The sequence below is a fragment of the Mus musculus genome, chromosome 17, assembly GCF_000001635.26.
Source record: "Mus musculus strain C57BL/6J chromosome 17, GRCm38.p6 C57BL/6J".
NCBI classification, from domain to species: Eukaryota; Metazoa; Chordata; class Mammalia; order Rodentia; family Muridae; genus Mus; species Mus musculus.
This window is the reverse complement of record NC_000083.6, coordinates 24,034,909-24,047,614: the sequence shown is the minus strand read 5'-3', so window position 1 is coordinate 24,047,614 and position 12,706 is coordinate 24,034,909. Positions and strand designations below refer to the sequence as shown.

Here is a 12,706-nt window from a genome sequence, read left to right as displayed (position 1 = left end):
ACAGGGATGTCTCTGCTGTGCAGCCCCTGACCCTTGTATATCCTGTGTCCTGTTGTGCAGTCAACCCAGCCAGATTGCTGGCCCAAGGCTGTCCTGATGCCCAAGCTGAGATAAGCATGGGGCTCCTGTACAGTGCTCAGTTATCTGGGCCGTGAGGTACCCTGTGAATGCCTGAGAACAAGTAGGGTTAAGGGTCTGGATCCCGCTCTGAGAGGTCTCTAATGCTGACCTGCCTCATGGCCTAGAATATGGCATGTCTGTGCAGAAGGCTAGCAGTCTGTTGTCACCCTCAGACAGCCTCCCAGCCACGAGGGTGTCTGGAGAGGGACAAGGCACCGGCTCGGACTGTTCTGATGATTCTGGGAAGCCAGCAGTGGGGACAGGAGAGGCAGTGTATGCGGCATCCCCAAGTAGGTATGAACCTACTGGACTCTGTGCAGAGCCTGTGCCTGGGCTTCTACCAAGGTGCTTCTTGTGGACAGGACCACACCTCTGCTTGAATGGTACCCATGGGCCCAAAGGAACAAAGAACCAGGGCCCACATGCAGCTTTCCGAATCCATGTGGAAAGGCAACACCCAGAACCTTGGGACAGAGCCAAGGCAAAATCACAATTGATGCTGAGATCAGTCTCAAAGCCTTTGTGCCTCATACCAATGCTTAGCGATTATGATGGCCTAGAGCTTACATTCCTACAACCTGCCCTGCATCCTTGTATGGACTCCAGTGTACCTCTATAGAGTAGAAGGCTAGCCAACCAATCTGGCCTAGAGAAGGCACTCAACAGCCTATCCTCGGAGGTCACTGAGCAGCCAGTGGGAAGAGGAGCTCTGGGAGGTTCCTCATGCATGTTTGGCATACAGTAAGGGCTAAGTGGTCCATTCTGGTTGTTTTGTTTTGTTTCCCTGAGACAGGGTCTCACTCTGTAGCCTGGAACAGGCTGATCTGACACTCACAATATTAATTAGGCTGGCCTCAAGCTCATAGAGATCTGCCTGCCTCTGCTTCCTGGATGCTGAGACTAAAGGTGTGGGCTACCACACCTGACAGTTACCTATGCAGTAAATAACAGGGTGAGTGTGCATATGAACATGCACATGCAGCTGGGTGTGAGAGCAGTGTGGGTTTTGAGTGTCTAGTCCTTTCCACTCCCCTACTATGTTACTAGAAAGTGAGAAGTGTGAGGTTAATGAATGGACCAGTAGAAAAGGAGCCTCAGGGATCAGAAAAGAACATCAAGTGTGTGTTGCCCCTGAAGGGGACTCCTGAAGTGTTATAAGGATGCACGGGTCCTTTGTGGGATGATGTTAGAGAGGTTGGGTGGGACTAGGGACTGTGCCCCAGCATGTGCCTCCGCCTATCTTCCACGTGGTTCCTACTGAAGCCCTTGTGACCTGCCTCCGACCCTATCTGTCACTGTCCACAGTGCTGAAGTGGGACACCCATCAGTGAGACAGACAGCTGTGGGGTGACAACGGGGCAACTGGCTCAGGAGCATTCTAGCTTGGGTGTGCCTGCAAGGGTCCCATCTTACTAGGAGTCATGCCCTCTAAATCTTCCAGCACATAGCTTGTGGCCTTTAAGGCCCTGCCAAGATCCCCACGCAGTCCACGATTCTTTCTTTTTTTCTTTTCTTTTTTCTTTTTTTTCTTTTTTTTTTTTTTTTGGTGGTGAACATATATAAAAGCAGCTGGCATGGCAGACGGGAACACAGTATTTACAAATGTACAGTGGGTGGGGCTCCACCTGTGGGGCTGGGCAGCCCTAGACGATCCTGAGCAGCAGTGCTCCCAGGGCCAGCACCATTGCATGGGCAGCCAGGCAAGGGGCGGAGTTCCCCGCCAGGCGCTGCTGACCTTGGGAGTCTTTTTGTTGCTGCTGGGTGCCTGCTCTCCCCTGAAACTGCAGTTCTGGGATGATTTGGTGGATCCATTTGTGATGAGAAGTCACACGGATGTAGACACCTGGGCGATTCCGACGGGCACAACCCTCTCCCCAGCTGATCACCCCAGCCTGCACCCACGACTGGTCCACAAGGCACACCAGTGGGCCTCCAGAGTCACCCTGTGGGGAAGCAGAGTGCCATCAGAACCTACCCTGGCCTCACAAAGATCCTGGGGTGCTCTGCTCACCACAAAGCTCCTTCCAAGGAACCTACCCACTGGCCCTTGCTGCTCTGGCCCTGTGCATGGACAAGCCTGCACATTGCTGCTGTCCCAGCTTGCCTGCCAGTGGCATATGCCCAGTGTGGGGTTTGTTGGAAATGCGGCTTCTGGGCCCTCATTTCAGATCCAAGACTTGCTTATCATGCCAGCTAACGGAACCACAGTCTACCCTCGACCTGGACTGAGCTCCCTCTAGAACAACGGTTCTCAACCCTTCTAGGGTACAGTTCCTCCTGATGTGGAGACCCCCTAGCCATAAAATTATTTTCATTGCTACGAATTTTGCCGCTCATGAATTGTAAACATCTGATATGTAAGGTATCTCATATGTGACTCCTGTGAACGAGTCGTTTGACCTCCAAAGTTGTGAGGACCCACAGGTTGAGAGCTGCTGGTCTGATGCCTTTGCCATAACCCCCTACCTTACAGGCGTCCTTCTTGCCCTCTGCGAAGCCTGCACACAGCATGTCATCCTTGATGGTTTTGAGCTGGAAGTCAGACTCAACATCTTTGTTGTACAGCAGGTTGCACTTGGGCGTGTCAATGATGGGCACAGCAAGTTTCTGCAGGACCCGTGGGTTGGGTAGTCGGTCTGGGGAGGGAAAGACAGCCTGCAGCTCAGTGGACAGTCATAATCAGGATCCTGAGGCTCTGGGTTCTCAAGAACCACAGCTCACTCTGCCCCTTCCCGGGCTTCCTCAGAACTTAATGGGACTGTGTTTTCCCTCATTAGTCCCAGGCCTGCTTGTCTCCCCCTCCTGGTTCCCATATGCACAGCAGTTCCGACTACAGCACCTGCTCCATTCTTACCTGCCCCACCCATGTGAATAGAGATGGTATATACCAGTATCAACAGGAAAGCTGTCCTGGCCCTTCTTAAGCCATATTTCCCTTCCTCCCCTAGCTCAGTCCCCCTCACCTTGTTCACTGGGGCTGCCCCAGCCAGTGACCCAGCAGTTCATGCCCGACTCAAAGATGACCGAGGGATCAGGAAGGCACACAGGAAGGATGTAATTGGTGAAGGTCACCGGCCCCTGCAGCTCCACCAGAGCCACGTCGGCACTGGAGGCCATGCCTTGGTACTGAGGATTGCTTTTCACCTGCTTCACGGGGACATACAAGGCGTGTGGTCCTGGCTGCTGCAGCTTCAGTGCCCCCAGCAGGACCTGGTATATGGATATGTCCGAAGTGCTAATGGGAAGAGCAGAGCTGCTGTGGGTACCCTCCTCCATGAGGGGAGGGACCCACAATGGGTAGGTGGTTCTGGTCCACTGCAGTATCTGACACATCTCTTTGCACTCGTGATAAAGGCTGTAAAAACTGAAAATCACCCATCTTTCCCTGGCTACCAGGTGACCGTGGGTAAGTGACCCAACAAATTCCTTGTGATTCAGTTTCCTCATTTGTAAGATGGGGACACTTAAGTCCTACCTGAAAAGCCTGCTGTAACACACATAAACCTATGAGGTACAATGAGCCCAAGGCCTGCCTCTGAGCCCCAGGTAGACCACCTTTGAGCTTTTTGAAATAATTGCAAGGGCTGGCAAGATGGCTCAGCAGGTACAGGTGCTTTCTGTGCAAGCACAAATGCCTAAGTTTTATCACACACACACACACACACACACACACACACACACACACACACACACACACACACACACACACACACCCTGAAAAAACATGACAGGAGAAAACGACTCTGAAATGTTGTCTTCTGCCCTCTACAAGCACACCAGACACGTGCCCCTCCCCCCAAACACACAATAATGGATAAAACAAAGGGAAAAGAAGAATTGCAGATCCGTGAGGAAAGAGGTATGTTTGGAGACCCTGAAAATCTGAGACCAGGTGTCTCACGTGGACGTGTGGGATGGGAAACTGTCTTCTGAGGTAAGGAAGAGGGGCATTCTGCTCCAAATCTTAGGCTTATCTGATACCCCCAAACCAGAGAGAGAGAGAGAGCTCTGGATTGGTGTGTGTATGTGGGGGGTGGGGTCGGGGGGCCTGTTAGAACAGGACCCCACGTATCACTGACAAGCAGCTGGTGGGGCAGGAATTGAGGCAGTAGTTGCAGCTTCTAGGCGTAGGGTTGGACCCAAAGGGAAATTTCTAATTATTTTATGTATATGTATGAATGTCTTGTCTGCACGTGTGTCTATGCATTGTGTGCATGCCTGGAGCCTGCTTAAGCCAGAAGAGGGTGTTGATCTCCTGGAACTTGAGGTATAGAAGGTTGTGAGCCACCATGTAGATGTGGAGAGTTGAACATTGGTCCTCTACAAGAACAGTCAGTGCACTGGGCTATCTGTCCCGATCCCTAAAGGAAAACTTTGGAAGACAGTGGGTGTTACTGGACAAGGCATGGGGTGGGGGTGGGGGGGTGGGGTGCGCTGATGGTGGTGCTGTTCATGGTGCTGAACAGTTGTGCACAGGCTCAGTCTTGTCCCAAGCCGTGGTGAGAAGCTGGAAGGGCCAAGGCCACTTACTTGGAGAAGCAGTGTGCAGCAGTGAGGACCCATGTTGGTGCGATGAGACTGCCCCCACAGAAGTGGATTCCGTTGCGCTGGATGCTGACCTGCCAGGGCCACTCACCTTCTAAGGCGTTCTCCCCGCCCACCATCCGGTTGAACATCTTTGGATGCCCACAGGCTGGAAGAACATGGAATCACTCTCTGAGGGAGGGGGCTGATTCTACGGCTCCAGCTCCAACCAAAAATCCACCTGCCAGCTCTCCCTTTCTGTCAGTTTTCTGCCCTTTCTGGCCCCTGAGCCGCTCAGGATATTGGCAGATCAGAAGCCCAAGTGTCAGAGGCTTTTGATACAGGCAAACCCTTTCTAGTTCTGCCTTCCCATGAACCTCAGACCTCTCACTTATAACAAGGTGACAAGACTCAACCCAGGATCAGGAAGATTGATGTGATGGGAAATTCACACCCAGAGCTTGACACAGGTCCTTGAAGAATGGCTACATGTCATGTCTTCCATGGGGTTGATGAGCCAAAGGATAGTCATGGCACAGCACCGAAGGTGTCACCTATCCTGGACCTTGTTCCACTGCCTTCTGGTTCTAGTTCTGCTTGGCCACTCTGGCTGGCTTTCCTGCTACCCCATGCATCTCTCCTGTTTTTGTTCTCTCTCTCTCTCTCTCTCTCTCTCTCTCTCTCTCTCTCTCTCTCTCTCTCTCTCTCTCTCTCTCTCTCCCTCCCTCCCTCCCTCCCTCCCTCCCTCCCTCCCTCCCTCTCTCTCTCTCTCTCTCTCTCTCTCTCTCTCTCTCTCTCTCTCTCTCTCTCTCTCTCTCTCTCTCTGTGTGTGTGTGTGTGTGTGTGTGTAAGTATCCAGCCACACCTGTGCCTCAGTTCATCCCACTTACCTCTCAGAGTCCTGGCCCCTTCAGTCCCTGCAAGTAAGCAAAGGGGGTCATCAGCCATCTTTACCAAGCCAAGGTCTGTTACTCCCTGCTCCTACCTCATCAGAGGGTCCCTGTCCATTGATGACAAGGAAGGGCAACCAGGGAAGCTAGTTCTATGGCCATGTGGCTTGATCTGCTTGGAGCAGGTTGACACTTTTTTTGTCCACACAGGGATCTCTTCTTCCACCTTGCACCCCTGTTTTTGTCTTGAAGTATGAAGGTGCAGATAGTGCATGGGCCTCAACTTCTAGAGATGTGGAGTCTGTCTCCCTCTCTTCACTCTCTGAAGGCTCAGCTCTGAATGACAGAGGAAACCCCGGAGGCTGCTTCCACAGCTTGTCCATCAGGGATCCTCTCCGATTTGTCTCCTCTCGGTCTTTCAGAATGATCTTCTTCAACTTCTCTCCAAGTCTGACTGAGGTCCAGCCACCCATGGTCACTCTCTGCTCTCAAGGGAGTAGAGTTGGCTTAACAACCACTAAAGGTCAACCTCACAGGACTGTAGAGGACTGTACTTCCTGAGGCCTGAGCCCTCTTGCCAACTGTGGCTACATGGACTGTCTCCACTGGACTACCATCAAGGTGAGGACATATGTAGAGAAGAGGATAGGGCAGCTCTAAGGGCACCTGGCATGGGGTCCATTTCCTAGTGTTCATCACTCTTCACCTGACCTCCATAAACTCCATTCCAGACTTAGATTGAAGCCCAGGCACCCCCAGACCTTTAGCTGTACCCTCCCAGTTACTGATCCCTTGGGCAGGTCTGTGGGAACTGGATGGGGTTTCAGCATGGTCAGGTCTCTCCTCCTGCTTGGCCAGATTTTCTCTAAGCCCCACTACTTGAGCCCAGAGGGAGGGGTAAAGAGAAAATCGTTCTGGGATACTGAGGGTCAAAGGGACAGTAAATGGCCATGCTGAGCCATACATGGCCTGTGGTGCCCAGAGCCCTTAAGGATGTCACAGGATTCCTCCTCCTGTGGAGCTAGCTCCCAGTCATGCCATTTGCAATGCTACAGGGAGCCAAAATCCAGACTGTGGGCTTAATGATGGGGTAGAGTTCAGTTGTGGACAGGCTGTGGTGGTCACCATGCTGTAAGCTAGAGTCACCTAGGAACAGTCTCAATAGAGGATCATCTACATTGGGTCGGCTTGTGGGTACACCTATGGGGTGGTGGACGGTTATCTTAAGTAAATTGATGTAGGAAGACCCAACCCACTGTGGATGGCACCATTCCCTAGTCATAGGGGGTGGGTTGGTTCTGAACGGAGCTAAACATAAGCAAGTGAATATACATATATTCATTTCCTCTTGACTCTGGATGTGACCAGCTGTTTCAGGTTCCTGTTGCCCTGAAATGATGGATTGCCACCTGGAATAGCGAGCTAAAACAAAGCCCTTTATCCCCCAGGTTACTTTTTTGTCATGATATTTTATCACAGTGCCAGAAACCCAAGGAAACCAGAACATAGAGGAACAAGAGGTAGCTACTGCTGAGGGCAGGAGCAGATGTTTCTCAAAGCAGGTTATCAAGCAGATAGGGTCACATGTGATGCTCTTGGGAAGTAGGGATTGTGCTCTGGACTCCTGGCTTGTGTGGTTTGTGAGCACATGTTCATAAGGTGCCCTTTACAATGCAAAGCATAGTATATAGTGGGTCATAGCTGTTACCCAGTGCTCTCCACTCAAGAAGCTGAGGCAGGGGGATTGCCTAGAGTTTAAGGCCAGACTGAGCTACACAATGAGTGCTTGGCCAGTCGAAGCAATGTTGTAAGACCCTGTCTCAGGATAAATGAAGTGACTTAATGGTTGAGAGCCCTGGCAGGGGACCTGAGTTCAGGTCCTAGCACCCATGTTGTGACTCACGGTCATCTGTAACTCCAGTTCCCGCAGATCTGATGCCCTCTAATGGCCTCCATAGGCACTGCATGTACATAGCATGCATGCATACGTGCAGATAAAGCATTCATACAAGTAAAAAATAAACATAAATAAATAAAGCGCGGGAGAGATGGCTTGTTGGTTAAGAGAGATTCCTAGTTCAGTTCCCAGCACCCAGGGGTCCAGCAACCCCTTCTGGTCTCACAGGTAAACTACCTTCACTTAAACACACAAGCACATAGGCACAGACACACACACACACACAAGAGAGAGAGAGAGAGAGAGACAGACAGACAGACAGACAGACAGACAGACAGACAGAGAGACAAAGAAATACAGAAACAGAGAGATAAATTAAATAAAAATAAAATCTTAAAATAATATAAAGTAAAAATAAAATCTCAAAATAATATAAAGTAAAATGAAAATATGACCAAAGACAGTCCCCATCTTGTTAGAACTCAACTGGAACTGATCTCCAGGCCCCAAGAACCAGCTTGCAACATTGCCAAGGGCACAGATCCTCCTTCTGCAAGCCACCTCCTCCTCCTCCTTCTCCTCTTCCTCCTCCTCCTCCTCCTCCTCCTTCTCCCCCCTCCTCCCCCTCCTCCCTCCTGGAACTTGCAAGATCCTTCTGTGCATTCTCCCTCCATCCAGTCTTCTGTCACTCATTGTCTCTGCTGCAGCTTGGTCCTTCAGTCTCTCCATGTCCTAAGGGCAGTCTATGTCCATCCTGGATCCCTGGTGGGAATAGCTAAGGTCTGAGAAAAGGTGAGACCAGCCAGAGGACTCCTGGGGTGCTGGTCACCCTGGGCTGAAGTGAGCATGTCACCAGGGGTCCAGCCTCAGGTTCCAGCAGTTTGTGAGCCAAGGGCAGACTGCCGTTTCTGCTTTGGTAGTGACCTCGATTGATCCACCCACAGGAGCCAGCAGTGTCACACCCAAAGGAAATGGGCTTTCTTGCTGCTAAAGGTCATGGACAAGAACATTCCTTGACTTTGGGGGAGGTGGGGGGCATCCCCACAGAGATACCCACTGATGTCTTCCTAACCCCAGCCCTGACTGAGACACGGCCTGGGGTAACTTGGCCTGGCCCAGGGAGGTGAGGTGAGGACACGGAAGCATGCTGGCTGCTGAGCTAGCCCATCTGGCCCAGGAATGTGGGAGAGTTTCCCTGGTAGAGAGGAGCCCATCCCACAGGAAACATGGTAGGCAGAGCACCTGGCTAGAACTTGCTGACCCCTGTGCAAAATGGACAGGGGCTGCTTCTCCCTCTGAAGGCAGGAGCTGGGACCCTCTGCAGCCTGCAGCTCTTGTCCCCAGCTTTCTGCTGAGCCTCAGGCAGATTCTGAAAGTTCTTAGGCTCAGAGAGCAAACACAATTCACATAAGCCCAGGGACTTGGAGGTCTGCAGGCCTGGGTTCTAATCTTACAGGTGTAGAGGCTCTATCATCTGTGGAATGGGAAGAGAGGCCTCTAGCTCAGAGCATGACACACAGTGAGAGCCTGATGGGGGTGTGGCTTTAGCCAAGCTCCTGCCTTGGGGTCCTCTCAAGGCCTTGACCACATATTCTGCCAGACCTTCCCACAGCACCCCTCCCCCAGTCAGGTCTCTGAGGTGGAATATCTGGGAACTGAGTATATTCTCTGGGAACCCCATCACTGAGAAGAGAAGATTCCTTTTAGGCTCAGGCAGGCCCAGGGACTGGGGGGGGGGGCTCCGGTGGAAGTCAGAGCAGAACAGAGGGGCCCTTACAGAGAGAGATGGCAGCAGGACGCCCCCGCCCCCACTGCAACTCACCAGATCTGAGCAGCAGCGGCAGCAGCAGCAGGGCAGCGATGTGGGGCTGCCTCATGTTCTCTGGCTTGGTGGACGTTTGAGTCCTGGTCAGAGGTGGCAGAAGCTCTCCTTAGTACTACAGAGGTTCAGGCTCCATGAAGTGAGGTTTTATGCTGGAGATGAGTGTCAGCTCGGCTATGCCGCCCAACCTGTCAACCCTGCCTGCCCAGCTCCTCTTTGGCAGGAAGGAGGTACCCAGAACACCAACTCTATGACCCGGCCCTGAACTCCAGGGGCCAGACCCCTTCCTTTGTAACTTCAGGATTCAGCTGACCACAGAGGACTCACTACCTTCCTCAATTGACCATAGGTCCTACATAACTTGGCAGAGTCTACTCCATCCAAGAGACCTTCTATGTCATTCATTCATTCATTCATTCATTCATTCATTCATTCATTTGTTCATTCATTCGTTCATTCATTTATTCATTCATTCAGTCAGTCATCAAATACTTGTTGAGCACCTACTTTTTATCTGACACCTGCAATTCAAGGTTGATTTATACCCTGATGGGAGCGTAGACTTTGAAGAACTAAGGTCAAGGTGCTTGTGCAACCAAGAAAGAGGGACTTTGGCAGGCTCCTGCGGCCCCTGATGATGCTCTTGGACCATACACACACACACACACACACACACACACCTGCAGATTGGCTCAGGGAATAGGAACCTTTGCCCCGCCCCTGCCAGTCTGGAACTGCACCTTCTAGGCGCGGCAAGAGCTGTTCTGGGAAGGCGCCTTAGTAGTGACCGGTAAGGTCCGGTTCCTGCCCTGGGTGTGCCCGCCTGTCAGGCTCCCAGACTTGAAGCCACAGCGGAAGTGTCCCTGGGAGGAAGTTGTTTGGGGCACGGAGACTGACATCAGACAGAGCTGGACAGAAGTTCTGAAGACCACTCCCTACTAGTCGAGGAGTCAGGATGCAGGACCATATCCTGAACGTCTCACATCCGATCCTACCAAGCCAGGGAGCAGTGCTGGACAGTGGGCCTGGCCCTGCCTCAGTTTTCCCGCAGGAGCAGAGGGTGCAGCGTCTCACTCTGTTGGTGTGAGCCAGGGGAGGTCAATTGCCCAACAGGGTAGCTCAGGGTCACACGAAGTGCAAGGGACCTTGGTCTCCCTGGGTTGCTGTGCAGAGTGTAACTCCCTGGTGACCGTCGCCACTCCTGTGTGGTCCCTGTCTGCTTTGCAGAAGACACAGAAGCAAGGGCTCCCCCTGCAGTGTGGGCATGGCAGGGAGACACTTCTATTTGAGGAAAAAAGTCTTCTTTTTATAAAAACTAGTGTTTCAAAGCAATCGGATGGCCACACATCAGACAGACATCCAGTGATCCATTAGCCCTACCTTTGAGGCACTTTCTGACCCTTAGAAGCTAAGGGCTTCCTTGTGGAGCCTTTCCTATCTTTTCCTCTCACTCCTCTCTCTTCTAACAGCAAGTACTTTTTGCATACAACTCTGCCTTGACATTAGGTGAGCAGCAGAAGTGAGTATGTGGGTCCAGAGGAAGCTGGGCTCTTGAGAAACCATGTGGGTCCCTCCCACTAGCAGTAAGCCGGACCCCTCCCCAACCCTACACCCCCCCCCCAACCCGGAGTACACTGCCAGTGAGGTGAGCAACAGCAGAAGGGTAGATGCTTCTACACAGGGCCACAGAGGGGCTGAGGGAGTCTGATGACAGGAGCTTTCTGGAGAATTTTGTCTTTTTTTAAAAATGTTATTATGTTAATTAATTCATGAGATGATGTGTGTGCATGTGAGGGGGAGGGTGGTTAGCCAAAGGGACAACTTGCAGTGATCAACTTCCTCCTTCCACCAGGTGGGTTCCAGGGATGGAATTCAGGTCGGCAAGCTTGGTGGAGAGCTCCTTTTCCTGCTGAGCTGTCTCGCTAGTCTCCTAGAGCATTGTCAAGGTTGGAAGTCACAGTAGCTCTCACAGAAGAAAAGAGCTATGGCCACAAGTTAAAAGCACAAACATGGGTTACAAATAGAAAGGTAAACAATAGGGAAAAAAAATCAATGTAGGAAATATGGCTGGGTGGCAAAACCATTGTTTCTCAGGGTGCTCAAAGAAACTAGAAAACAAAACAAAACACAACAAAGAAAACCCAACAAAACCTCCTGAATCCTAAAGGTGAAATGGGTGAAGAACAGAGACAAGCAACAAAGAGGAAGCTAATTTGGCTAACATACCTGCTGGGAAATGTTCACCTTAGTAATTAAATGAATGCAAATCAAAGCAGAGAGAGCTCAGTTGCCACTCACGGGTTAGCAAAGTCTGGAGGAATGCTCTTAGGCAAGGCTGCAGAGAAGTAGGTCAGAGGGTGAGCATGAAACTGGCCTTTGGGAATTGTTTTTTTATCTTCAGAAATGGTCATGTACCCCAAGCTAGCCCTGAACTCACTATGTAGCCCAAGCTATGAAAAAAAATTTGACTAAAGATGTTAATCAGTACAACTAAACTTACCTGTAGTTCTATAATTCTAGCAGTCAGGAGGCTGGGACAGAATAATAAAAACAAAGCAAAACAACCAAGCAAGGTTAGCCTGGGCTACATAGTGAAACCTTCCCCATTTGCAACAAAACAAATTTTTTTTTTTTAAATTTGTTGAGGCAGAGGCAGAGGCAGAGGCAGAGGCAGAGGCAGAGGCAGAGGCAGAGGCAGAGGCAGAGGCAGAGGCAGAGGCAGAGGCAGAGGCAGAGGCAGAGGCAGAGGCAGAGGCAGGGGGATCCCTGTGAGTTCAAGGTGTGGGCCCTGGGTCCTGAGAAGATGACATAAACTCCATTTTAGGACTAGGCCTGACTTAAAAAAAAAAAGTCATCTGTTTTAGGAACTGACCATAACCCCACCACCACCACCACCACCACCACCACCACCACCACCACCAATTCATCAGTCTCAGGAGTTAGGCCATAAGTCACCAGGAAGAAGGGCATGAAACCCCCATCCGAGAAACAGCCCAGAGATACCCCCAAGGATGGGGAAATATCGTGTCTCAGGATGGGCCATCTGTGCTGGGCAGCCTTATATGGTCTGAGTATCTCAGCCTGTGGTTAGACGTTCATGACATAGGAATGCAATCCACTGATACCCGGACACAAGCCAGTCAGAAACGGACCCACGTAACATCCCCAGCACATACCAATGATGTTTTAGATTACCTAGCCCTAGCTAAAATTCCCCTAGTTCTTATAAAGAGGCCTACGTGCCTTTGCCTGGTGTTGTCACCATTTTTGTAAGTGGCCAACCCCTATGTGCAGTCTTCTTGCTTTTGGGAAATAAGAACACTCCTGCCTATTGCGTATGTGCTGGTGGTGTCTGTGTGGCCCTTTCAGACTTAACTGGATCCAAACTTGGGTCCTCTGAGAAAGCAACACGCACTCTTAACTGCAGAGCCACTTCTTAGCCCCTATCAAAAT

At 51.2% G+C, this 12,706-nt stretch overlaps 1 protein-coding gene across 1 annotated transcript; it reads right to left on the bottom strand.

The window, feature by feature from the left end:
* Positions 1-1,665: 1,665 nt before the first annotated feature.
* Prss27 (protease, serine 27) lies at positions 1,666-9,372 on the bottom strand. Its single transcript, NM_175440.4, has 6 exons — positions 9,254-9,372; positions 5,535-5,561; positions 4,651-4,813; positions 3,084-3,355; positions 2,587-2,756; positions 1,666-2,063 (listed from the first exon to the last, which is right to left on the bottom strand). Exons 1-6 carry the CDS (start codon positions 9,306-9,308, stop codon positions 1,764-1,766), a joined length of 987 nt encoding a protein of 328 aa, NP_780649.1. The 5' UTR covers positions 9,309-9,372; the 3' UTR covers positions 1,666-1,763.
* Between the last annotated feature and the right edge of the window lie 3,334 nt (positions 9,373-12,706).

Bases quoted from the DNA above. Each gene is read 5' to 3' on its own strand.
- Prss27 (NM_175440.4), bottom strand. From the start codon at position 9,308: ATGAGGCAGCCCCACATCGCTGCCCTGCTGCTGCTGCCGCTGCTGCTC. The intron at 3,356-4,650 runs GTAAGTGGCCTT...TCTTCCCATTAG, and splicing joins GCTGCACACTGCTTCTCCAA to CACTTCGGACATATCCATAT. The intron at 2,757-3,083 runs GTGAGGGGGACT...TTCCCTCCCCAG, and splicing joins GGGCAGCCCCAGTGAACAAG to ACCGACTACCCAACCCACGG.